At 42.0% G+C, this 27,076-nt stretch overlaps 1 protein-coding gene across 1 annotated transcript in view; it reads right to left on the bottom strand.

Annotated features, from left to right (window-relative positions):
- Positions 1-27,076, bottom strand: part of RMND5A (required for meiotic nuclear division 5 homolog A) — a 37,805-nt gene extending 10,729 nt beyond the window's left edge. Inside the window, exons 1-4 of the mRNA XM_065404904.1 lie at positions 26,935-27,076; positions 17,936-18,078; positions 5,924-6,058; positions 5,625-5,725 (exon numbers count right to left, since the gene is read on the bottom strand). Of these exons, the coding sequence (XP_065260976.1) occupies positions 5,625-5,725; positions 5,924-6,058; positions 17,936-18,078; positions 26,935-27,076 (521 nt within the window). The remainder of the gene's footprint in view (positions 1-5,624; positions 5,726-5,923; positions 6,059-17,935; positions 18,079-26,934) is intronic.

The raw sequence follows: 27,076 nt of genomic DNA, 5'->3' as shown, positions 1-27,076 counted from the left end.
GTGGATACCTGCTTTTTATCTGGAGTACCATTAAGCTAGGAGAGCAGCTTTCCACCTCTCAGCAAGGAAGTGATGTAGTCAATAATGTCTTTTACAAGGAAGAGCTGGATTGGGGGTCCAGGTGAAATTAACAATCCAAAAAAGCAAGGAAATATACCACTCTACCATATCAAAAACACTTCAGTCGCTTAGTGAAAATCACCCAGGTAGGCAGGTCTTACATCTCCAAACAAGCAAATGTATACTTCCATTTTATTGCAATGAAAGAGTCACAATCCTGACTTAAGCATTGTGGGCTTGAAACCTGAACTGTTGACTTGAACTTTTAATGATGCCTGGTGGAAAATATAACCTTCATAATCAGCAGGGAGCCTAGAAATCCGTTTGCCACGGAAAAATGCAAAATTTGCATTTTTACAGAGAATCTTTAGTTTTTCCATTTTGTGAAAAACTAAAAACATACAGTGGAACCCCACCGGGGCCATATTGGATAATCAAAAATTTGGATAATCAGGAGAATTGGCGAAGAGCTTTCTATCCCCTATTTTAAATTGGCAGCGGGGAGGCTCGGGCAGTCAGCCCTGGGTGGCGAGAGCTCGGGTGGTCAGCCCCAGTCGGCAGGGCTGACAACTAGAGCCCCAGCCATCCAGGGTTGACAGCCCGAGCCCCACCACTGTCAGCCTCAGGTGGCTGGTGGTTCAGGTAATATGGAGAGCCGGATAAGGGAGGCTCAAATAAATGGGGTTCTACTGTATGGAATAGAGACATGGAAGCATTCTATTAATTTTATTACAGTGCTTGATGGCACTGGTACGCTTTGAACTTGCTTAAATATTGTAAATATATCAATTAAACATAGAATCCCAGGGTTGGAAGGGACCTTAGGAGGTCAACTAGTCCTGCTCAAAGCAGGACCAATCCCCAGACAGATTTTTGCCCCAGATCCCTAAATGGCCCCCTCAAGGATTGAACTCACAAGCCTGGGGTTAGCAAGCCAATGCTCAAACCACTGAGCTATCCCTCCCCCCAACACTGTGTTCAATTGATACCTATATATACTGTGGTTAGGGAAACTAAAGTTCAGCATTTCATTTTAATCGTGGAAAAATGCGGATTTTTGTGCTTTTTTTTTTTTTTTAAATCGGTAAATTTTGGGTTTTTTAATCATGGAAAACTAGGATTCCTGACAATCAGTAAACTTAGATGCATGAATTTCAGCAGTGCAGTGTAAGTCTCAGACAGTTCAACCCAACCAAGTCTGTCAGCATTGTATCTCCACTAGGTGGCTAATGTCACTGAAGAATGTATCAATAGAACTTCTCAACCAGGAAGCTAGTATCATTAAAATATTGTCCATGGTACAGTCCTGGTCAGCTGACTATTGCCACTTAAGCTCAGTCCCTTACTAGGAAATAAGTGCCACCAAATGTCATCCACAGAGTGATTAAGTGGCTCATAAGTAGGAAAGTGTGTTCAGCAAATACTGCAACTAGAATCACAGAATCATAGAATCGTAGGACTGGAAGGACACTGATAGGTTATCTAGTCCAGTCCCTGGCACTCAAGGCAGGACTAAGTATTATCTAGACCATCCCTGACAGGTGTTTGTCCAACCTGCTCTTAAAAATCTCCAATGATGGAGATTCCACAACCTCCCTAGGCAATTTATTCCAGTGCTTAACCACCCTGACAGGAAGTTTTCCCTAATGTCCAACCTTAACTGCCATTGCTTCAGTTTAAGCCCATTGCTTCTTGTCCTATCCTCAGAGGTTAACGAGAACAATTTATGTCCCTCCTCCTTATAACCACCTTTTGTGTAATTGAAAACTGTTTTGTCCCCTCACACTCTTCTCTTCTCCAGACTAAACAGACCCAATTTTTTTAATCTTCCCCCATAGGTCATGTTTTCTAGACCTTTGATCATTTTTGTTGCTCTTCTCTAGACTTTCTCCAACTTGTCCACATCTTTCCTGAAATGTGGCACTCAGAACTGGACCCAATACTCCAGTTGAGGCCTAATCAGCGTGGAATAGAGCAGAAGAATTACTTCTCATGTCTTGCTTACAATTCTCCTGCTAATACATCCCTGAATGATGTTTCGTTTTTTTGCAACAGTGTTACACTGTTGACTAAGATTTAGCTTGCGATCCACTATTGTCCCCAGATCTGCAGTATTCCTTCCTAGGCACTCATTTCCCATTTTGTACATATGCAGCTGATTGTTCCTTCCTAAGTGGAGTACTATGCATTTGTCTTTGTTGAATTTCAACCTATTTACTTCAGACCATTTCTCCAGTTTGTCCAGATCATTTTGACTAATGTCACAATCAGAGACAGCAGCACAGGACATTCTGTTCTTATTAAAAATATTCCTGCCAAAGCAACAAGTGACACTCATTTGTTAACTAAGTTCAAGTTCAACCCCCATATATGCTCTACCAAGCTCTGAAATGAAGCATTAGTCACTGCACTGTCTGCCCTCCCGAAGAAGGCTGATACTTCTTTCAGAACAATACTTGCTTTTCTCCATATTCACTTTTGTGATTCAAATCTAGCTGAACATTTATTTCTATACAGTACATAATTAAAAACAACCTTCAAAGTCGAGCTTCATTCTCCCCTAATCTTTATATCGCTGTAGTGCTCAGAGACCCCCGTCAATAGCAGGACGCTCCTGTGCACAGGGCAGTACGGATACATAGGAAGACAAATCCACTCCCTGAAGAAGTTACAATCGAAAGCCTAGATCCTGTAAGCTGTTCTGCAGAAGTGAACCCCTACACCCGCACAGAGACCCACTGAAATTAATGGGGCTCCACAGAGGCACAGGGATCCATCTGGAAAGGACCTACGGCCTCAACCTAGCAATCAAACTGAACGAGCAAACCTCTTTGGCTGTGCAGAGCTCTTTTGAAGTCAGTGGGGTTCTACACAAGTGCAGGAATCTCAGGGGTTAGAATGTAGGATCAGGGCTGAGTAGGCTACCTGCTCAAGCTGAGTGAAATGCACAAAAAGTAAATAAACAGTATAATTGGTAAAAAAAAAATAGTAAACTACATATAAATGTTAGCCCATGTATTACTAATCTTAGAATTTTAAAGTTGTATAGCTTTTATATTTAATAATCTAAAGGGTAATCAGTAACACAGATAGATCTCTCTATTTCATAAACTTCCCCCACTCTGTCTGGGCACATGAACTTTAATTGAAAGTGTTCCTTTTAAAAAAATGGCTTCACTTAAAAAAACAATGGCCAGCGATTATCTTTAGGTGGTTGGTTTTTCGTTTGTTTGTTTTCGGGGGGGGTGAGCAGTTGTGTAACTAACCAAACACTGTAGCTTCCCCTGCCTGACTAATGGTGCAGTAATTAACAGTTCTTTCCCTGTTTCCCCCTTTACGCTCCATCGACATCAGCAGCACAGCCCTGGGAGCAGGTCAGCCAAGTACTTGAGCCTGCCATTTAAACACTTCTTTTAAAGCTATATTTAATGTTGACAGCCTTGTCTGCCTGTTTATTGGCTTCTCACACAAACACTGCCATGCCTCCTGCATGGATCGAACCTTCCTGAGCTCACCCCCCAGGCCTCTACTCTTTCCAAACTCCGTTCCCTCCTGAAGCTCCACTTCTGCTGCGGCACCCATGGGAAACTAGCTCACTAATAATCTCAAGTTTGAAGAGTAATTGGGAATGGCTTATAGTACCTCTTTATTCGTTCAGAATGCTGTTCACATAACTTTTTATAATCAAGATGTGATTAACCACCACCTTATATGCTGCACTACTTTCTTCCACCCCCGTCTTTGGAATATGAAATCCTTGGAGAAAAGACCATGCCTTCCCTCCTGTTTGGCAAGTGCTTAGCACATTGTGGGAGTTACCAGAAATAAACAAGTAGCAATGAGCGAGGCACGGGGTATTTCCTGGAAATGTGTAGCTAGCTGGAAGCAAGAGGACTTGCTGCCCTGAGGTGCAGATGACAGTCATTAATGGCAATCAGCAGTCAATCTCCAGGTAATGCCCTTCACTAAGGTTGTGCTACTATTATAACTACAAAAAATAGGTGTATGTAAATGGCAGGTGATGCCGTTTCAATTGGTACATCCAGGTCATCGTTAGATTATTAATGCCCTGTAATTATCTAGTTCAGTGGCACTGAACCAGCTCAACATTCCATTCACCTTAGCATATTCAATGAGTAATTATTTATGCTGCCCTCCTCATGTTCTATAGAAAGATTTCAGTACTCGGTGTATGTGGAGTAATGCCTTAAACTTCACAGCGTCAGTGCATTTAACTTTGACGCCAATTTCATGATCATAGATTCTCAAGGTAAGACTATAAGACTAGTAGTTACAAGTGAACACAAGTGTCAAGGGAAAAATGTCTTTGCCCATATGAAAATTACTTCACTGAACAATGAAGAAAATTGGATATCCTAAATGCACGATGATCATATGCAATAAAATATGAAGGATTTCTGTTTGCTTTGCTCTACTGTTTCTAGTAATACAGAATAAATATCACAGGCTACCAAAGATGTATTTTAACAACTCTTCCTTTAATTTGTCTAGTTTTATTTATATGAGAGAGAAGCTAAAGTTAAGTTACATAGAATTTGATGCACACTGAGAACTGGACTCAAGTGCCAAAATCTCTTTCAAGGTTGCATGCTTTACTGCAAGCTGTAGAGCACATCCTAATCAGTTATCCAGGGTCTGGAAAGGTAGAAAACATAGTGTAATCCACAAGAGGGGATTTTTCATCATCTTGCCTTTTTTCTTTATCTTCCACTTCCCCTTATAGGTCTAATGGGGGAAAAGCCTACTAAATCCAAATATATCATAACCTGAAGTTCAACAACATATGCTAGATGGTCTTTCCTTGCACATCAGACACCATTCTCCACTGGCTCTTGCCACTGGGAGAAAGGATAACTTTGTCTAAGAGCAGGACTTCACCTGCAATCCATCTTCCCAATCTGACCTCAGGTGAACCAGGGACTCTACCTGCCTGAGGAAAAAGCAAAACTCTACTGTGAAGCTAACACCACCACTCGCTTATCACCACCAGCCCATGAAGAGCACCTATGCTCCTTCAAACCACATGCTCCTCCATCCTCCTGCTTTTCCCTTCTCTTGTGATCTCTCTGATCTGTGTTTGAATGGCAAAACTGACAAAATGAATAGCTTTGAACATGATCCTGCAGGGCCCTGAGCACCTTCCACCCCCATTAAAGTCAATGGGAACAGGGGGTGCACAGCCACAAGGTACTTAGCTCTCTCTACTTTTAGACCCTTTTTAAGTAAGTGACAGTGTTTCATTGTAACCTAGGTAACATTTCATTGTTTAAGGCATACAACTGTTTCTGTAACTGACAGTTTTTCCTGCAAGCTTAAATTAATAACAGGATTATATCATGTGTAGTTCAAATAAAGCATTCGACCAGGAGAAAGAACCTGGAAGGTCAGCACTAACCGTGGGGGGAAAAGACCACAGAATAACATCTTAACCTCCTATAAACTATGACCCCCTCCTTAAAGTGTATTGAAGTCAATGCCAAGATTTCCACCACCCTTTGGATTTTCACTTAAAGTATTCAAATAAAGAAAACTGAGCAACTCACTCTAATGCGGGTCTCAAAACTCTAACTTTTAATGCTTCCAATATTCGATTTAACTCCACAAATGGTTCTTTTTGACTTTGGTCTATAGAAAGACCAGATTCCTGAAAAACAAAGTCACACCTTTTAGTTACCAGAAACATGGCCAGAAAAAGTCTACAAAGTAGTATCTCATTTTTGAAATTATTTACACTTTAATATTAATACTCCAGTTGAGAGTTTCAGCTAACAAAATGTAAGATGCTTATCTGGGGTATAATTTCTACTTCTTGGTAACGTTAAACATCCTGAGCTATGGTTACCTGACAGAGCTCCTCAGCGACATCCAGCATCCCTTGTCGGAAAAAATGTTCTACCATCACCTCATTGAGAATTCGCTGGCTGTCAGCTTGCCAGCATCCATCTATCCCCACGCTGCTGATGTCGGAGTCAAAATTCTGAAACGTACAAATTAACATTTAATAGGCTGGAACAAGTAACTCCATGTAATTATTCTTTAATTAGGCAGAGACACCTATGTCTACACTCTGATGCTTTTTGCTTGTTACTCAGCTGCCCTCAATTACCTCCCATTCTAAGAGAAACATGTTTCATTATCCTCTGTGTGCAGTAAGAAGAAATCCTTGGCTTGCTTGGAATCTGTAATTTATCCAGTATAAGGAATGATGCTAGCAAATTACAAGTCTGGTTAATTAATAAAAGGATTTCCAGCCCATGACATGTCCTCACAGAGAAGGGTCAGCAGAGGAGAGTTTTCCATATCTTCTAATCTGTCCCTCCACTGTCTCCCCCCCTATCTATTTGGGAAACTCTAGAACCCTGGGTCAACCTGTTGTCAGGTGCTAGAACCTTGCATAAAGGTGCTACTGAGTTATGTTAACAGGTGGATCATTAGCTCCAACTGAGATATCAGAAAGACTATAGTATCTCTCTTGGTAGAGGAAATTAAGAGTATAGAAGCTGTCCTGCAGGGAAAGCTTAACCTGAGGCTGAGGTATGTTTTGTTGTTTTAGTTAACAATGAAGCCAAACCACAGAAAAGGGGTACATTTGGACTATAAACACTGGGCAGATACTCTGTTTAGAGTAAAGTGGGAACTTCACAAGCTTATTCTACCCAATTTAAACTACTCATCCTTGCTTTCAACTACAGCTCCCCTTCACTTGCCAATGATGCCCAGAGTCTAACTGATCTCTATATTTGGGGTCAGGAAGGAATTTCCCCCCAGGTCAGATTGGCAGAGACCGTTGGAGTTTTTTGCCTTCCTCTGCAGCATCGGGCACAGCTCACTTACTGGTTTGAACTAGAATAAAACGGGGGATTCTCTGTAACTTGAAGTCTTTAAACCAAGATTTGAGGATTTCAGTAACTCAGCCAGAGATTATGGACCTATTGCTGGAGGGAGTGGGTCAGGTGACCTGTGATGTGCAGGTCAGACTAGATGATCATGATGGTCCCTTCTGGCCTTAAAGTCTATGAATCTATGCCAGCTTCACTGTTCCCTTTATTTCCTGCACCAAATCCCATCTTCATGCCTTTTTCCCTGCTGCCCCCTACATGTGGAACAACCTCCTTCGCTCAGTGCATAAGGCCTCAATCATCTCCTTCCGATCTTAAAGACACAATCATTAATGAGGAACAAAAACACTAGCCCTAAGTCAACCAACTGTCTTCTCCACCTCATTATAAGAGGGGAGACATGGAGTGATACAGAAAGCTCAATATTAAAAATATAAAAGCTATGACCATTCACAGGCCGTCTCACATTTAACAAGAGTTTTGTCTTAGGTGTCTTAATTTGTAAACTCCTTGAGGTATAGACTGTCTTTTATTTTCTTTTCTTTTTTTTTGCATGTCTTGAACAGCCCTGAGCACCTTAGAGCTTAATAATAATAATCCTCATATCTGAAACAATCCTGTGAACCATGCAAAGGTTCATCTCCATCACCGATCCTGATGACAATTTCCCAGGCACATTGTGACTAGACAGATGGAACCCATTACAGCTGTGATATTTAATAAGCATTCAGGAGTTTGGTCTATCAGGGAGGAATGCACCGCTACAAATAAGCACTCAGACCAGTCCAATTCTGCTCAGGCTTCTGCTAAAGAACCTTATAGTAACAGTGGTTCTTCAAGACGACTTGTCCATGTGGATTCCACTCTTTGTGAACATGCACCATATGCACGCAAGATAAGATTTGTCTAAACTTAATGTCTATTAGGGTCGTGCTTATGCTCTAGATGTCCTCATGTCCTCCCAAACCAGATGCCATAAAGAGTGGAGCAGGTCAAACCATCCTTCAGTTCTTTGCCAATACAGAATTCATGAGGAGTAGGACTTCACAGTTATGGGGAAGGATGGTGGGTCATAGAAACCATGCGAACAACACATCTCAAAGAACCACAATTACTGTAGGGAAGTCATTGCTGTTTCTTCTTCAAGTAATTGTCCACATGGATTCCACTCTTGGTGACTAATACACAGTTATCTGTTTGCCTGGAGGTAGGTAGTAGGAGTCCTACTTAAACGACTGCGGGACAGCCCTACCAAAGAAGGCATCCCTCTAATGTGGCTGGGTGGATTTAATCAGGCTAATTCATAATATGTCCTTTTACTCAGATAATCTGAGAAGATATTGCCTAACCTGTAACCCTTTCTGCAGAGGTCACGAACCGTCTAGATGTGTTCCTGAATGGTTTTGTCCTGTCAGTGTAAAAACACAGTGCTCTTACTGCTGCAAGTGTGTGAAGATTAGCTTCTCTCAAGGTTAAGTGAGGCTTGGGGAAGAGAACTGGGAGACAAATGAACTGGTTTATATGGAATTCTGAAACAACCTTGGGAAAGAACTTGGGATGAGGCCTGAGCGTGACCATATGAAACACTGTATAAGAGGGATCCACCCTGAGGGCCTGAAGCTCCCCTACCCTTTGAGCTCATGTAATGGCTACAAAAAACGCAATCTTCATTGGTAGGTGGTATAGGGCAGGGGTTCTCAATCTTTTTCTTTCTGAGCCCCCTACCTCACCCCACCATGCTATAAAAACTCCACAGCCCACCTGAGCCACAACAACTGGTTTTCTGCATATAAAAGCCAGGGCCAGCATTAAGTGGTAGCAAGCAGGGCAATTGCCTGGGGCCCCATGCCACAGGGGCCCCCGTGAAGCTAAGTTGCTCAGGCTTTGGCTTCAGCCCTGACTGGTGGGGCTCAGGGCCCCAGGCTTCAGCCCTATGCGGTGGGGCTTCGGCATTCTGCCCTGGGTTCCAGCAAGTCTAACGCTGGCCCTGCTTGGAGGACCCCCTGAAACCTGCTCACAACTCCCTAGGGGACACCAGGCCCCTGGTTGAGAACCACTTATATAGGGAACAGGTCGCTAAGGGCTTAAGGGGGGGGGACCCATCAACTCTGATAATACTATAGTGAGATTCCAAATGGGAGAGGGCTCCTGAACCAGGAGAAAAATAATAAATTAGACCTTCAATTAATCAAGCCACTATAGGTAAGAACTTTCAGTATGACTCTGGACAGGAGCAGATATTGCTGCTAGATGGACCCTTACCAAGCCAATAGAAAGCCAAGATTGTTTCAGGGCTAAAAATAGTATTGCTGTAGTGGGTGTTGTCAAGGAAGGCAGCAGTGCTGAGATACCCAAATAGAAAACCTCTTCGTAAGTCTGTCTTTCCTGCTTTGGAGGATAATGTTCCGAACTTCAGCTCAACAGCTTCTTTCAGTGGACATCATCCAGCCAGCATCCAAGCTGTCAGTTGTAATGAAGCTAGGTCCAGGTGTAAAATCTGACCATTGTTCTGCCACACTATATTAGGCACAGCACGGTAAAGTGATCGGGTGCTGCGCGCTGAGGGCATAGGAGGGGGAGGAGGAGGGCATACCTCAGTCCCAGTGTTCAGGAAGTGAGAAAGGCATCAACAGTGAGCCTGGACTAGATCCCCTTTGGAATAGAACACATGGCATGTCTTGTTCTGGTCTGCGATAAATAGGTCTATTTCAACTTGTGAAACACATTCTGTAAACACTGGGTCCTTGACTGACCAGTTGTGGTTATTAGGGAACTGTCTGCTGAGGTGCTCGGCTAGCAAGTTCTGAATGCCTGGCAGACACAAGGTGAGTGGTGTGATATGGTGAAAAATACACCAACGCCAAAGTTGAACAACTTCCTGACAGAGTGGAGAAGACCTGGCTCCTCATGGTCTGATGACATAGTGCATAGCCATGGAGTCAGCACTTGGATAATGGATCCCTGGAGTAAAAAGCCAAAATGCTCTGCATGCTAGAATGATGACTGTGACCCTAGGACGTTTATGTGCAGATAAGTTTCCTGAGGGGACCACAGGCCCTGAGTACAAAGATGGTTTAGGTGAGTTCCCCATCCCTGAGTAGAGGTATCTGTCACCACAGACTTGGTAGGTAGAGGTGTAGAGAAAGGTACTCTGTTCTGCACCAGATGAGGGTCTTTCCACCAGAGAGAGGACTTCTTGTGGGACCATAACCATCATGTCTGTGTGGTTCGAGCTAGGTAAATACACCCATTTTAGCCACCCTTTTATGGAGCACAGGTGAAGTCTGGCAACATGCGTCACAGAGGTACATGAGGCCATGTGTCCCATTAGCTACTGACTTGCAGGAATTGGGTTGCATATCACATGGTACCCAGTAAGACCAAAGTTTGTAGGCATATGGGTAATGGACCCATGGAGGAGGAGGATGGGAGCCTGATCTCTATGAGATTCGTGCCTTTTCCTACTGAGAACAGTTCCTGGAATCCCTCTTGGATTCCCATTGTGACCCCATGGAGGTGAGTGGGAGATGAGTCCCTACTGTGCACTGACAGAGAGGATGAGGAGTACAGAGGTAGGGCAACACTTTCAGATGTACAAGGACACTAATGATCCCTCTACTCAAATAGGGGATGGAGTTGGTACCACTCCAATATAGAGGATTTGGTGACCAATGGTCTAGCCAGCACCCCTTTCAATCTCTCCAAAGGTGACTCTAGTACTAGACTCACAGCTAAATCACTCAGTACCATATATGTTCTAGGTACCAGTAGGGACAAAGCGCCAGAAGCCAGAGGAATAGCAGTCTGCAGGTATAGGGGGTACCACAAGCATCTATTTAACAGCTGGTCCCAAGAGACCTTGGTCAGACCAATGGCTGCCCTTCAAGTGCTTAGTCTGAGGGGAGTCAGACCCACGCTAACTTTTTGTCTGGACCTTGTAGGCAGCAGGAAGGGTGACCTACAGTTTGGCTCGACTCTGGAGAGGTGCTCCTTCCTGCCCCTTTCCAAAGCTGTCATCACAGGTATTGAAGTCGACGACTGGGGTCTCTAAGTCGATGTTGCCCTGGAGCTCAAGGTTGAATCACGGCTCACCGCAGCACTCCTCAAAAAGGAACAAGCCTTCACTAGGTCCTTCTCTCCATGCGTGAAGAGGTCTTCATGGAGCACTGAAGAAGAAATAATCACAGATGGGTTTCCCAGGCCTTTTGAATCCACTTGGAAAATGAGTGGTAGATGGAACAGCACTCTGGGATATGCCCCTCACCATCATTTAGAGGCACCGCAGCCTCCCAAGAAGGGAAAGTTTTGAATGCTGGGGATTTTGCTTCTGCTATGATGACTAGAGCTCTTGTACAAGGGGATCCCAAGCCTATTAAGTGATAAAGGGGGGGGGGGGATTTTTTGCCAATGGGTAAAATAAATCTACATTAACAACACTAACTAACTAACCATTAGGACAGTGTTTATAGGAAACAGGAAAGCAAGTTGGCACTGTAGTGGTTCTGTCTCACTGCCATGGGTGGTAAGAAGGAACTGAGGGACAGCTGGGTCCACTCTGCTCTTTACACCCTCAGGTGGGAGTGTGCATGAGGGGAGGATACCCTCCCCTCGGGTGCAGGCGTGGCCCCAACAGACATTGCTGGCCAAAAGACTCTAACCTCAGGCACATGCACACCAAGAATGGAATCCATGTGGACAATCACTCAAAGAAGAACCTTTAGTTCATACCGAATGGGGTCAGAGGCTTACAGGTACTAGTATAGCACTCATAATGGAATGCCAGGCTTATATTTACCTGCACTCTGTCCCTTTAAGGCTGTGCCCTCTCCCTTTAAGGGTTTGGAGTTCTGCTGATGAGGTTAAAGTGAACACAGTGGGGAAGCAAGATGTGATCCCAGGAGGATTGCTGTTGTCCTTCAGTGAGATTGAGCATGTACAAGCTGCGTTTGTTTGGGGGGTTGTGGAGATTATGTTTAATAAAACCCTACTTTTAAAACCGTTCCTGGTCTGGAAGTGTAACACTAGTATAGTCACTCCTATACTATTATCTCATCTCATTTGCCTACTCACTCCCATGTTAGTAACTACATGCATATCCTCAACTCCCTCACCTTTTAGCTATTTTAATTACTGTTAAAGCAACACTTAGTTTTGAAATAATATCTGGTCCATAAACCTTGAAACTCTTTTCAAAGCCACTTAGTGCTGTATGTATCTGGTTATTCTGTCAGATAGCTATAACTCCCTGAACCCAGGCTGATTATGTTGTGGTTTCAAGTGATGTGCTAGAACATGGTGATGTCAGTGCCTGAAGTAATTCTGCTGGCCCTTATCCTAATTCTCTCCTCCATTCTTTGAGGAATCATATCTTCATTTTTTATTCCTGTTTCCACAGGTTTACAGATGTCTCTGGTATTTCACGTAAATTAGCGATTTCTCTAGTATTTTGCCACAGTTACTGGGATTTCGAGACCCTGCAGTGAATCTTTTGTGCTTATCAGAAGCAATTACAGATACCACAATGAGTGCTTACTCCATGTAGAACAAAACATTGCTTGCCCTTTGTTTACATTTTTCATAGCGATCACGTAAGTATTATATTTTAGTGATCAGGCATTTCTCAATGCTGCTATCTAGATGAGTGAACGTGCTCCATCTTCAGTTCAATATAATTTCTGACGTGGTGTTTAATAAGGATCCAAGAGTCAGGCTTATTAGAAAAGGCCCAGAATTTGTATTAATTACATGAGCACTTATATTATCTGACCCTGCTCAGGCTTCTGGAAACATTCTTCATACTGAGCATGCTCGGAGGCTTAACCAATGTAATAACAGTTGCTTCCAAATTAGTAACTTGGAAAAAAGATCCTAACAACAGCCAGAATAGTAGACCTAGGACAAAGAAATGTAGAAGATGATGTGGTGACTACACCAAAGCCATATCGTAAAAAAATATTACTGATATTGATGAAATTTGGAAGAAACTTCAAAAAAGAGCAAGAAAAAAATATATAAAGTGACATTGTCAGGTAAAAATATCACTTTAAACAGATTACTGACCTTCCCTATGTTATTAGTAGTACCTAAGACTATTAAAAGTGAAATGTTTAAGATCTAGTTTATTTTTCACAATTGTCCTGTTAATTATTACCTTTTATAATTTTCTCACTTTTGAATGGACATAAAAGCGAGACTAGTAATAACTAGTCTATTTCACCGTCCATTTCATTTCCTGGTTCATAATATAATATTTGGGTTATAAAGAATGGATCCTTTAATAGCTCGCATAACTGTAGGATCTGAACATCACTCCAAGGGAATATTTATTTTTAAAACGTGTGTCCATCCCCCCCATCCCCTGGACTAATTTTGTTTCATGGAAAATTTTCCAGACATCTGAGTTAAAGCTTGTTTCCCCAAAACTTACATTTGGGGTGAAATTTGACCTAACTGTATCCCGTTAAGGACAAGGTTTAGAGAAGGTATGGAAGAATTGGATGAAGCCAGCATTTCCTCCACCTCATTCTCCTGATGACAGTCTCACCTCAAAACACCAGCACAGGTATCTAACTACTAACGAGATGGAAACTGCTAGGATGTGAGCTTCTACTATTCACATCCCAATCATGATCAGCTGGTGTCAAACCATTCAAGAGTATGTGTTTTACATTCAACAGGTAGAAATCACTGGCCAACCACTGCAAACAGCTTGTTGGATGATAACAATGTGATTCTGATCCTGGGAGGGGAGCAGAGAAACTACATTAAGATTAAATTTGGCTGTAATCATTCCCTTCCGAGGAAGCAACAGCCCTTTGTAATAAGGATCAGAGGGGTAGCCGTGTTAGTCTGAATCTGTAAAAAGCAACAGAGGGTCCTGTGGCACCTTTAAGACTAACAGAAGTATTGGGAGCATAAGCTTTCGTGGGTAAGAACCTCACTTCTTCAGATGCAAGACATCTGAAGAAGTGAGGTTCTTACCCACGAAAGCTTATGCTCCCAATACTTCTGTTAGTCTTAAAGGTGCCACAGGACCCTCTGTTGCTTTTTGTAATAAGGAGTAACTTTCACAGATGTGGAACCTCGGAATCTTGAATAGTTGATATGGAGACAAAGGGTTTGGTTAGTTAAAGATCTTGGTGAGATGGATGCTAATACTTCATGAGAAAATTTGAAGTTCCTCTTCAGTTGTTATGATAATGAGCCTGTGATCTCAGCGAGAACCCTACTGAGTAAATCTAGTAAATGTGTCCAGCTCGTTAGTATTGAGTTGCATAAACAAAAGACTGGCCAACGGAAATATCATGCGTAGGCCCCTCCCTTTCATTACACAGGCAATGAAACATTTAATCTCAACTCACTATGGACTCATTGCACACCAAATTCCATCAAAATCTGAGCTTGTTGAGCAGGAAGCACTGGTTGATTTGAAACAAAAGATATCACTGGGATGTAACATTCAACTAAAATTAGTTCCAATAAATATTGGAAGCCTCATTCTAATCTTGAAGCCCACGATAAATTCATGTGAGATACACTTGTCCACATCTGATCATATCTTAACAAGAACCTGATGACCTCCAAAACACCAATCACATTGTCATGGGGTTTTATTCTAGCTGTAAAAATAAAGACGAAAATGAAGATGCTGCTGGAAGGCTATTGTAAATACAAAACCTACATCTTGTGAATTACAGTAAAAGACTCATTTGTCAGGTTCTAATGAGGATTTTAATTATTGACAGCAAAAGTTTGTCTAGTATTTGTCTGGAAGCCATAAGGGATCGATTCACTAGATCAATTATATCTAATTACTTTGACTCGGTTTAAAACTTAAGTATATTATTGGGGAGACTTTAATTTAAATTGGTTATGGAACCCTAATAAGCCAATAGATACTTCACTAGACAGAATCAGATTTGTTTGAAATGCAAACATTATCTTAGTCAGCGCAGGCAGATAGATTAGATGAACCCCATGAGACCTTCTTCAACCTGACCGTCCATGAAATCATTATGTTCCACTTTATACAATGGATTTTGTGAATAGACCAAGAAGGATTAGAATATATTTTCTGTAGTTTTATTTGTCTAGGGAAATTCTCAGCAGATGCAGCTCCTGCTTTCTACCCAGTTTTCCAGCTGTATGGACTGAAGCTTTTGGTTCAAGTGACTTGCACAAGATCTCACAGAAAGTCTGTGTTTCAAGGCATGATCTTACGAAGTGCCAAATAACTTGGAAGAAGTGTTTGTGCCCTGAACTCCCGGTGATATTGATGGGAGTTGAGCTTGCTCAGAATATCATAGGACTGAACTTATTGGCAATCCTGCACCCACTGTGGGCACAGACCAGATTAACTTGTTGATGTCTTTCCACTTCTTGTTTCTGTCAGTCTCTAAAATGTGGTTCCTACAGTTTAATAAAACTTTTATATGGTCCATTTTTTAATACTGGGCAAACTTAATTTGGAAAAGTGACAATAAAACTGTTGGGAAACTACACAAGTGAATAACTGAAACAGTTATTTGGAAACAAAAGACCATGTCTAATTTTATCAAATACCTAAATGTCAGGGGGGTTATACCTCTTATTTTTTGTTACTACAAACAATTTCCCTATTGTTTCACTCAGTACTTAAGTCCACCTAAATTACGTTGCTATTATTTAGTGCTATTCTGTTTTACCAGAGCAATTAAATAGAAAAAGAACCTAATCAAATTCAGAATGGTTCATATGAAGTCCATCTGCTAAATCAAAAGAGGGCTGAAGTTACAAGTTTCAAACTCAAGACAAGATTAAACAGATTTATAGCAGGTTTCAAGCTAGTAATAAGGATGGATTGCTTTTACTCTAGTTAATTGGTTTAGATACAGTAGCTAGAATTATGAACAGATGTATCCTTAAGCTTTGAATATCACACTGATGCTTGGATTAGCACTGTTGGTATTAAGCCATAAATTCTTTTTTAGATCTATATGATAGCTAAATATAGAGAAAACAAACAAACAAAAAAATCACAATAGTTGCACAGATATTCCACCCAATAATGCAGTGTGCTGTGTATCACGATTGTTAGTGCACTCTGCTCTACTAAATTAAAACTTAATAGATTAGATGTCTTGTTTAAGCCTCGTTATGAAAGATAAAGATTAATCCTTACTTTGTATAGCTGGGTTGGCTCTTTAGAGGCAAGAGACATATTCACAGAGGTCTCCTTTATAAAAGAATTGTCTGCGGTCTACCAACTCTGTCTGTCACTGTGTTTAAGAAATCTGTCAGTACATACAATCTGAGATCTAAATATTAAACCATAAAACAAACGAAAATCTGAGGGGGAAAAAAAAGGGGTTGGGGGGGATTTTTTGTTTTGTTTATTACAGATGCTCTTACACAGAGAATTATCGCCCATGAGAGGGAAGAATGCTTCACAATATTGTTTCATGGAAAAGGGTGGTTTGAACGTTTACAAATGGCATCAATTGCTGTGAGAGAGAATTCTGGTACCTTTTTGAAGGGATATTGAAATCTATCCGACAGTAACTTGTGGAGCTCCCAGAAATCCTTGAGATCGGAATTTGTATCAGAATGTCTCACCAGAAAAACTTCAACTATGATCATTTTTGTGCTCTCTTTATTATTTATTAAGTGCCCAAAAGCATCATATTAATAGCCCTGATCCGGTGGGATGCTCAGCACCTCGCAGGACCAAGACCTCAGTGAACTGATTAAAAGCAAACTAGAAAAAAAATCATGCAAAAATACCTTTCTTGATAAAGCTGTTCCAGATTAACAGGTCTCCTAAAACAGGACACAACTGTCTAAACATCTGTTACCAGTGATTAGACAGAAAGAAGACACGATACCCAGAAATAATATGTTTCTTAGCTAGAAGATTTCTATTAATCCTGTTAGCACTTTGCTATATTACTATAATACGTTGAACCATCTCAGATTCACGGATGATATTGTGTTGATTGCAGAAAATACTATCAAACGACAGAAAATGCTATGAGAACGCAACACAAAAAGCAGCCAAGTCGGACGGAAATTAACCGCTCCAAAACGAAATGTATGCGGTGTGATACCTTGCCAGAAGCCCAAATAACAATCAAGGGAGAACAAACAGAAGAAGTTGAGCAATATGTCTATTTGGGCCAAGAAATGAACATGCGCCACGATCAGGAAGGGGAACTCTCGCGAAGAAAGAAAGCAGGTTGGTGCGCATTCAGTTCTATCAAGGATGTTCTCCAAGGAAAAAAATCAACAAGGCAACACGCACCAGCCTCTTCAACTTAACAGTACTGCCAGCAATGTTGTACGGCAGCGAAACATAGGCGCTGACGAAGACAGAGGAGCAGCAACTGTCTGTCACAGAGAGGGCGATGGAAAGAAGAATTCTGGGAATTTCAATCCTCGATCGAGTCCCCAATGAAGTGATCAGACAGCAGAGTGGAGTGCAGGACGTCGTCGTTGAGAGCAGGCATAGTAAAATGCGATGGGCCGGACACACAGCGAGGCTCACTGACAATCGATGGACTGCAGCTGTCGCCAAGTGGTACCCACGGGAACTGAAATGACCACTTGGCCGACCTCCAAAGAGATGGGAAGATTTTATCGTGAAAAGACATGGCCGCACATGGAGAAGGAAGGCCAGGATATGAGAAGAATGGAAGACGTGTTGTGATCGGCATAATCTATACGAGGGCTGAAGGACCGATCGATCAAGATGACATTAAACTATTAATCCTGTATATGCTAATGGGCATTTTCTCTTGTTAATATGCTTGAAAGGGGGACAGTCTCTATACAGAGTGGTCTGAACTTTCAGAAGATTAGTTTATACACAGGGATAAAATCCTGGCTCTGCTGAAGTGCATGGAATTTTTCCAATTATTGGGCCAGGATTTAACCCCAACCTTTTGATTCCAAATATAGCAGGGTTGACTATATACCATAAAATACAGGGGAAAAATACTTAACAAGTTTCAACACAATAAAACTCATAACATAAATACCTTATCAATGGCTTTTCCGACTCGGGAAACGCTGCTGTGAATGTCTTTATGATCTGAGGCCAATTTCTGAACTGTGTCTTTTATTCTTTTACAGCACTGTGTCATAACAAGGGAAATTGTCCCTGACAAGGCTCCATCTTGGTCTAGGCAGAAGACAAGAAAATTAATTACAAACTTTATTATAAACAAATGATAATGCTAAATCCTTCCCAAATAGGTGAAGATGATAAAAGGTGAAAATGGTACTGGAAGAGTGAAGAGCTCTGAAAAAACCAAAGTCAAAAGCCAATCTAGAAAGTGTAGGCAAAGGAACATCAGCTAAACACAGTTTTTAAAAAAATAAAACCTATAGGATATGGGACAACTTCATTAAGATGCCAGTCCCGGTTTTGCTATGGCAGGTACAAATTCTCCTGAATGGAATAACAGTTTTTTAAATTGATGAATTCAAGGTTAATGATAAATAGGACTTTCTAGTGCCTTTCACCAAAGGATCTCAAAGCACTAACATTAAACCAAACTTCCTCACAGAATGTACTGGGGTATCATTTCTACCCTCACTGTAGGATCAGCTTTCATTTGTGCAGTTCTTTGAGGATGTACTAGTGCTAGGCATTACATTATTGCGTGCGTGCACACACAGAGTCCAGGATTAGAACCTAAGAGCCCAATTCATTATTGCCCTGCACCTTATATAGCTATTTACACCAGTGCAAAGTGAGTGCCGAGTACTACCACTCTGATTTGGTAGCATATTATATTCAAAACAAAGTGCAAAGCAATACAATTCGGGTTCTAAATCTTCTAACTCACAATCCCATGTCTAAATAATTAAACCAACAGGTCTCAAACACTGATTCAAAGAGCAGAGTTGGGCCATAGAGCACTTGCTGGTGGTCCACAAAGAGCTGGCTCGTCACATTGTGCTGGATTTCCTCATTTCCAGTTGCTAAATCACATGTGACAGCTAAAAATACATTGTTCCTTTCCAGATATTCCATTGCATCAGTTTCAATAGTTGCCACAGGAATGTTATGGGATCACCAGTGGGAGGGGAGGAGGCACACTATGTATAAAATAATAAATATGAAAATGTTTGAGAACCCCTAAACTTAATCCCAGTATCTCCCAGGCAACTCACACTGTCTATGCCTCAGTTTTCCTATGGGTTAAATAGTCACAGTTGGAGAAATGGACTTTTTCTCTTCAGTGTTCTGCTTCAGTCCCACTTTCGGATCCCAGATTCAGGAATACTTTCTCCTCCAGTCTTGTTTCAGAACCTATTGCTGATGAGAGGATTTTTCTCATCACTGCTTCCGCCCAGATCATTCTACGAGTTACATCGTTCAATCAGGCACACACTCAAGTCTGTGTTAAAATATCCCTCAGGTAGTGTACACAGTGATGGTTGAAGTAAACAACCAGTCCAAGAATGGTTTTCTTAACAGCCCTAGCTATAAATCCTTCCCATGAGAAATATTTAAAAGGATGAGATCCTAATAGTTCCACAACATTTAATAAAACAAGGTTCAAAAAGCAACCCCTAATCTTAATCGCTATTCTTTTCTCATTCTGTGTCTTGAATTACTGTTGGTTGGAGCAGAGTGTTGCACAGTCAGTTTCTCTTCTGATATTTCAGGCATTACAACATGTGTAACAAACTGCCATCACAGGAGTTGCAAGTGTGGGGAGAGGAGAAACAAAATGCAACTACCATAATGTATAGCCCCTAACTTCATCCCTTACATTCTCTTACAAGTTGTGTGAAGGAAATCAAAGAAGTCTCACAACTGAAGTGTAGCTGCAATCAGAGGGACTAGGTACAAACTTACAGCTCCTTATTCCACACGCCTGCTTTGAGGTACCTCAACCATATCTGCCTATTTTACTGACAAAGCAATATTTTTCTGCCATGAGCACCACAGAGCCAATACAGCTCCAAAAAAGCAAGCCCCCATTCTGTCTCATGAATTACCAAGATTGCGTGCTAAGTTCTAGTTGCAGAATCTTTACTAATAGCAATGTTTAAGGTTGCATGTTTGCTACAGCCATAACAATCACGTTTCTCCTTTAGGTGCTCTTCATAAAGCCATGGTCTTTGTCACCAAGGCAAAGAACTACTAATACTCCATATTCTTCCTAATAAATGAATATGGAGTAACAGCAGGGAGCCAGTCTCCTCTACGAAATGTTACATATTTGGCTCTGTGCAAACAAAGCAGGGAGCATGTTTATTGGAATGGCTTTGAACTATTAGATAAATCTTATTGTTTTAATAGCTATTATTGTAAAGTAAGGGATATTTGACTTTTCAGTAAAATATTGTATGTCATGACTTAAAAAAACCAACCCCTATCTGGCATAAAATCATGACTTTTGCCATGAGAAACCACCAGCCTTAGAGATTATATATGAGGCAGAAAGAAATCATTCCACTCATCAATATTTCCTTATCAACATTCACTAAGATCAGACCAGATAGCTAGAATAGTCCATTCTGGCCTTAAAATTTATTAATCTGAAATTAAAAGGATGATGTCAACTTGAAAGCTGCTCCATTTTTTAAAAAAAGTTAAAGTAGTTTCAGGTATTATACTACACCTGTCCACCGATTTCTCTCCCCCACCAATTATTGTAGTTTCACAATTTCCCTAATTAAAAAAAAATCCCTCTTCTGTTGTGTGAAAAAACCCACACAACAAGTGGAAACTGATTATAGAGAAACAAGGACAATCTCTACACAGAAAAGGCTGTCAACCGCACAAAGGAAAGACAGAAGAAAAAATATTTTTCCCCTCTCAAATCTTTCAGTTTCAGTAACACCTGAGATAACTTGAAACAAATAATGGGTTTAAAAAAAAAAAAAAAATCAGACAGAAATTGGTGTCCTTTTAATAATGCAGTGTTCATGGACAGCAACAGTCTGACACTGTTATCACATCATCATGTGTGTATAATTATGATTTGGGATACGAGAATACACACATTACTGATCATGCACCATGACAGAGAGAGAAAGTCAAAATCAAGTTTTCTACCAGTACATTCATACCACACAAAAAGAACAGGCATAGTTATTGCAACTATTGTACTATGCTGCAATACACGGTGGGACAGTGGTTCTCAACCAAGAGGTACGCATACTCCTGGGGGGTACATCAACTTATCTAGATATTTACCTCGTTTTACAACAAGTACTAGCGAAGCCAGTACCAGGATGGATAAAAATCAATGATTTTTTTTTTGATTTTTTTTAAATTTAAATCGGATTTTTTTGATAAAATGCTTTTTGAGGAAAAAAACCTATCTAAAGATAGTTTTAATTAAGATACATTATAGCTCAAAGATATCTCATCACGGAATAGGGATTATAAATTCTAATTCTATAGTATGAGACAATATATTCATGTAATGTTTAAGAAAAGTTTTGTAAATGAGTTCCAATAGTTCATGGATTAGGGACCCAATTTTATGGGGTTCCACAGGCTTCTGTATAGATTATTTAGGTTTATCTTTCTATCTACCCAATGGGACTCAGTGCTCAGTCTAGAAGATACCATCAGAGATGCTTAGTTTTGCAGTTCTCAAACTGTGGATTTGTGTCTCCAGAGGTAACATGCTTGTTAACAGGAAAAATGTTTTTAAATAAATAAATAATATATAGAGGTGAGACATAACAGACCTCAACTCTATTGTCCCTCTGCAAATTTGTGTTCACAGAGTCAATCCCTTACCTCTCTCTAAAAGTGCAAAGTTTAAAAAGTTCAATGAATAGAAGATTGTTGGGGGCGGAATAGATCTGGATGAGGAGAAGAAGTCTGGAGATAAATGTGAGAAAGGAGGGACATATGCTTGTTTTGTTAAAATATTATATGTTTGCTGTTGAAGAAAAAAATCCAGACTACTTAAAGTTGTTGTTTTAGTTAAATAAAACAATTAAAATGTCTGTCTGGTGATGTTCTCCTCCTAATACAGCATCGCAAGAAAATCCTCCAAATATTAATGATTAACCTGTTGAATTGGAAATAGTTCACCTCCCCATGACTTCATAAATATCTGCTTCAATTACCTTTGGTAAATGAAATAACCAAACAATCATTCATTTTCTGATATAGCTGTAAAACTAATCTGAAAAGTTTTCAAAATAAATCACTGTTTAAAAATGTATAGTGTGTACCTTCTAAAAATGAAACCTACATCTATCTCTGAGTTGTGAAGAATATGTATTACGGTTATAACAACCAACAAGAATGCACTTTTATGTAGAAAACCATGATTAAATCAAGTCTTCCTGACTAGTGATTTAAATCAATTTGATTTAAATCAAATCCACCCTGGACTCAGTACAAACTAAAATTTCATACAATAACTTGTTTATATTGCTGTATATACTATACATTGAAATGTAGGTACAATATTTATATTCCAATTGATTATAATTATATGGTAAAAATGAGAAAGTAAGCAATAAGATAAATTACTAACAACAAGAACAAAGCTTGAACACCTTGTTCTATTTTAAAAAAGTTATAAATCACTAGTGAAAATTAAATTGGAAATTTTGCTATCCAAAAAGGTAGCTTTATAACATCCCTAAACTGTCTGAAGCTGCACAGTAAACACCCCTTACTTTATTGCAGAGTGTTTACTAAGCAATGGCAATATTCACATTCACATTGCTCATTCATTAGGTACCAACAACATACATGGCCCTTTACAAGATATGAAAAAAGATACACCAGCCTTGCTAAAGGTCTAGAAAAGAAGCACAGTGGGGACACAGTCACAAGAGAGTAAAGGCATACAAGAGTGTTTTGTTTTTTTAACAGATAAGAGGCTTGGATCCCGCAAATATCCTGATCTTTCCGGCTAAGCAGAACCCCACTGAGGTCAATGAGACCCTCTGCAAGCAGAAGGATCATACCACACAACTCTCCTTGCAGGATAAGAGTCTCAATTTTTAAGATGTATATTTTATTGACTGTCTTTAACATATCATTATTGTCGGTGTGTTTCAAGGTACTGGAGCGCTTGGTCCTACAGCTCATATTACCCGACGTGGAGAGAATTTTGAGCCCTGACCAAGCCGGCTTTCGCCGAGGCCATAGCAAATGCGACCAAGTACTCGCACTGACCACATTTGTTGAAAATGGCTTCCAGAGAAACCTGAAAACGGGCGCTGTTTTCATCGATCTAACAACGGTGTACAATACGGTATGGCACACTGGCCTGCTCGTGAAGGTATCACGGGTCCTGCTACCTTGGGTCATAGGCGTCGTTGAACTGTTCCTCCGTGATAGGCAATTCAGAGTCCATATGGGGGAGAAGACGAGTGCTTGGAGATGACAGAACAATGGGTTACCCCAGGGCTCTGTGCTTTCTCCAATCCTGTTCAACCTTTACATCAACAACCTGCCAACAACAGAGTCACAAAAGTTCATTTACGCAGACGACATCTGTTTCGGTACCCAGGCCCGGACATTTCACGAGCTTGATGCCACCTTAAACCGGGACATGATAAAGTTAGCTGACTACTATAAGACTTGGCACCTCCAGCCAAGCATCATAAAAACAGTCTCCACTTTGTTCCATCTTCATCACACCAGCACAACCTGAAAACTGAATGTTTATCTGAATGGTCAGAAGGTGAAGCACGAAGTAGAACCGTTCTATCTAGGTGTGACCTTAGACCACACACTGAGTTACCATGCCCACCTGAAGAAGACAGCAGCTAAAGTTAAGAGGCGCAACAATCTTCTTAGCAAATTGTCAGGTTCATCATGGGGTGCTTGTGCTCCAACTTTGCGGACGTCAGCTCTTGCCACCTCGAATTCGGTGGCAGAGTGCTGCGCACTAGTTTGGAGTCGATCGTCACACACCAAACTGCTGGATACGCAGTTCCACGTTGCCATGCGTATCATCTCTACCACCACGCGTCCGACTCCACTCCCATGGCTCCCAGTTCTGAGCAATAATGCTCTTCCTCATATCAGACGAGAGGTTGCCACTGGCCGGTTACTGGAGAAAGTACGCGCCAACTCAAGCCTGCCGCTACACAACCACCTTTTTAAACCACCAGCTGCACGTCTGCCGTCACGTCGCCCATTATGGTCTCATCTGCCACGCCAGGATGTTAGGGCGGTAACACTCTGGCGAGAGGAATGGATATCTGTTATAATTCCCCAACCAGTCCCTCGTCGCCAACCCCACAATTTGCCAGCCTGGTTTTGACCTGCCCCGGCGCCAATGGCTGAATAGGTTCCGGACCGGGCACGGTCTCTGTGCAGCCAACCAGTATCACTGGGGCCTTTGTGACAGCCCTTTGTGCAGCTGCGGCACAACACAGCCGATGACGCACACTGTTGATGAATGCCTGCTGACTAGGTTCAGCGGTGGCCTAGAAGAACGGCATCACACCACTGAAGATGCCATCGCTTGGCTAGACGACTATGCACACGCTAAATAATAAATAAACATACAAAGTGCTGGCCACTTAGTCAAACCGTTTTGTACGACAAAAAATTTCTTTGAATTGTGGACCAATAAAGGAGGGTGCAGAAGGAACAGATTTAATTTAATTTTTACCTGCCTGGACAACTTGAAAAAAATATGAGAGACTATTTAAAACGTGCTTCCGAAGAGGAAGATTCTCTAAAGAATTAATTTCTGGTAGATAATGCCACTAGGAATTTCTGATCCACCAACCCTTGAAAAAATATGCAGCTGGAACAAGTTTTGGCAGAGGATTAACAGCTGTTCAAGAACTTCTCACAGAATGAAGACTCTACTGGCTATATTGGACTGGACTTCTACAAATACTTAAATTGTAAGATCATCAGAATGGGGCCTGACTCTATAGTCTCTCTGTAAACTGCCATATATAAATAACAGCCCTGATCCTGCCAACATCTAACTTTACTCACATGAGTAATCCCACTGACATCAACGCAAGTAAAGTTATGCAGCTGCATTTGCACAGGACTAGAACAAACAAATACAACTCTTGGAACTAAACAAAAGTGGATTCTCGAGCACAGCAACAGTAAATACAGGACTGGGAGCCAGGAACGCCCAGATTCTAATCCCATATCTATCACTCACTTCCTCTATGGAACTGGGTAAATCACATGATTTGTCTCACCACTGCCTCCCATTACATGTATAAATACTGAGTTACTTACCTCTCAGGGATTTTGCAAGGTTTACATGGTTCATGTTTATAAAAGCTGCTATGGTGTATGACACTCTGCAAGTGCTAAATATTATTTGCAAATATAATACTTAGGGGGCTATGTTTATCTTCATCTGAAGCCCCATTAAATCTAGCCCAGAAAATCCAATAAACCTGTAGTTTATGTCACCCAGCCTGGCTTTTATGACTGCTCTTTCAATAGCAGTGACTAATCCCATTATTACTCAATGCAAAGGAATAAAGATATAAACATATTGACCAATATAAAGATGACACAGCAGAATCTCCTAACCAGGAATAAATGTTTCTATTCATTAAAGAATAAGTAGGCGTACCCAAAATTGACCAATGCTTGTCCCAACTCAACACCCCACAACCAGAAGTGCTAACGTCCTCCAGCACCCAAATAAGGCTCTGTTTATGCTATGGTTAGAACCACGGTAGCAACAAAGGTGTTTAAGTTCAGAGGGTAGCAGAGATCTGCACCGTTTCCCTGAATGAGCATGAAGAAGGATTGCTTCTTTCTTTTAACTGGTCAGGGAAACAGAAAAATGCCCCTTCCTTGCAGTATGCAGAAGTTGGTCTAATAAAAGATATTACCTCACCCACCTTGTCTCCCTGTCCTAGCACGCAGGTCAGGAAAACCCTGCTAGAACCCCACACTACTACTAGCAACAATGGTGCTCAAATGCTCTTGTTTGCATGTTGTTAACTATAAGGTGTGGACGGGGTCTAAATTTAAACATGGTTGTAACCTCTTCACTAAATTGCTGTGACTCACGTTTCCCCCTACAAGGGCATTTAATACCATCTCAGAAACTGTAAACAAAGGCTTGTTTCCCTTTATGAAAACTGCATATGCATGGGAAAGGAAGAAAAGGAACGAAGGAAGTTTGTCTAAAAACAGTTTCCTTTAACTTTTACATGTTTTGACTGGCTGGGAATTTTCCCCCTTTTACACTCTGCTTATGAAATCACTATTTCATTTTCCTTGAGTGCTTAAAAATCACAGCATCTGAAAAAGCCATGGGCCCTTTCAAAGTGGCAGGGACAGGCTGGGGGTGATGAGGCCAGGAAGTGGGGGGAGGAGGAGGGAGACACCGCAGCCCCGGGGAGTTGTTCCAAACGGGGAAGGGGCGATGGTGGTAGTAGTGGTGGTGAAGGGGGCTGCTGGCGCCGGGGAAAGGGGGCCCAAGGAGAAGCCAGACCGGGACATTTGGGAGGTGGAGGGGGGAGAAGCCGGGGGCTCCGGGTCTCTGGGGGGTGAGGGGGGTGAGTCTCCTGCGGACACAGAGAAAGTGGACCCCCAGGGTTTCTTACAGTTACGGCTGGGGAAGGGGTCCGAAGAGAACCGGGATCGGGGGGTCGTTCGGGCGAGTGGCCGAGAAGCCGGGATCGGGAGAGGGGGCAGATGGGGGACGGGGGACGCTCGAACAGGATTTAAGGGCCGAAGAGAACCGGGATCGGGGGAGCCAGGGGAGGGCTGAGAAGAACCTGGATCGGGGGGGGAGCCTGGGGAGAACCGGGATCGGGGGGACTAGAACTGGGATGGGGGGGTCTAGGAGAACTGGGATCGGGGGAGCCTGGGGAGGGCTGAGAAGAACCGGGATCGGGGGGGGAGCCTGGGGAGAACCGGGATCGGGGGGGGGCTAGAACTGGGATGGGGGGCTAGAACTGGGATGGGGGGGCTAGGAGAACTGGGATCGGGGGAGCCTGGGGATGGCTGAAGAGAACCGGGATGGGGGGGGCTCTCTGGCGGGGCTGAGGGGTAGCTCCCCGCCCCGGGCCCGGCGCGCGCCGCACGTACTCTCGCTCTGCAGGATCTCGCGGCGCAGCCCCCCCGCGTACTGGATCAGCTCCTCCAGGCTCCGCTCGCAGAGCTGCCCGTAGCCCGAGAACTTCTGCAGCACCTTCTCCAGCTCCCGCTCCACCGTCACACACTGATCCAT

The sequence above is a fragment of the Emys orbicularis genome, chromosome 5, assembly GCF_028017835.1.
Source record: "Emys orbicularis isolate rEmyOrb1 chromosome 5, rEmyOrb1.hap1, whole genome shotgun sequence".
NCBI lineage: Eukaryota > Metazoa > Chordata > Testudines > Emydidae > Emys > Emys orbicularis.
Note: the sequence above shows the minus strand (reverse complement) of the source record. Positions and strands in the feature narration are given on the sequence as shown.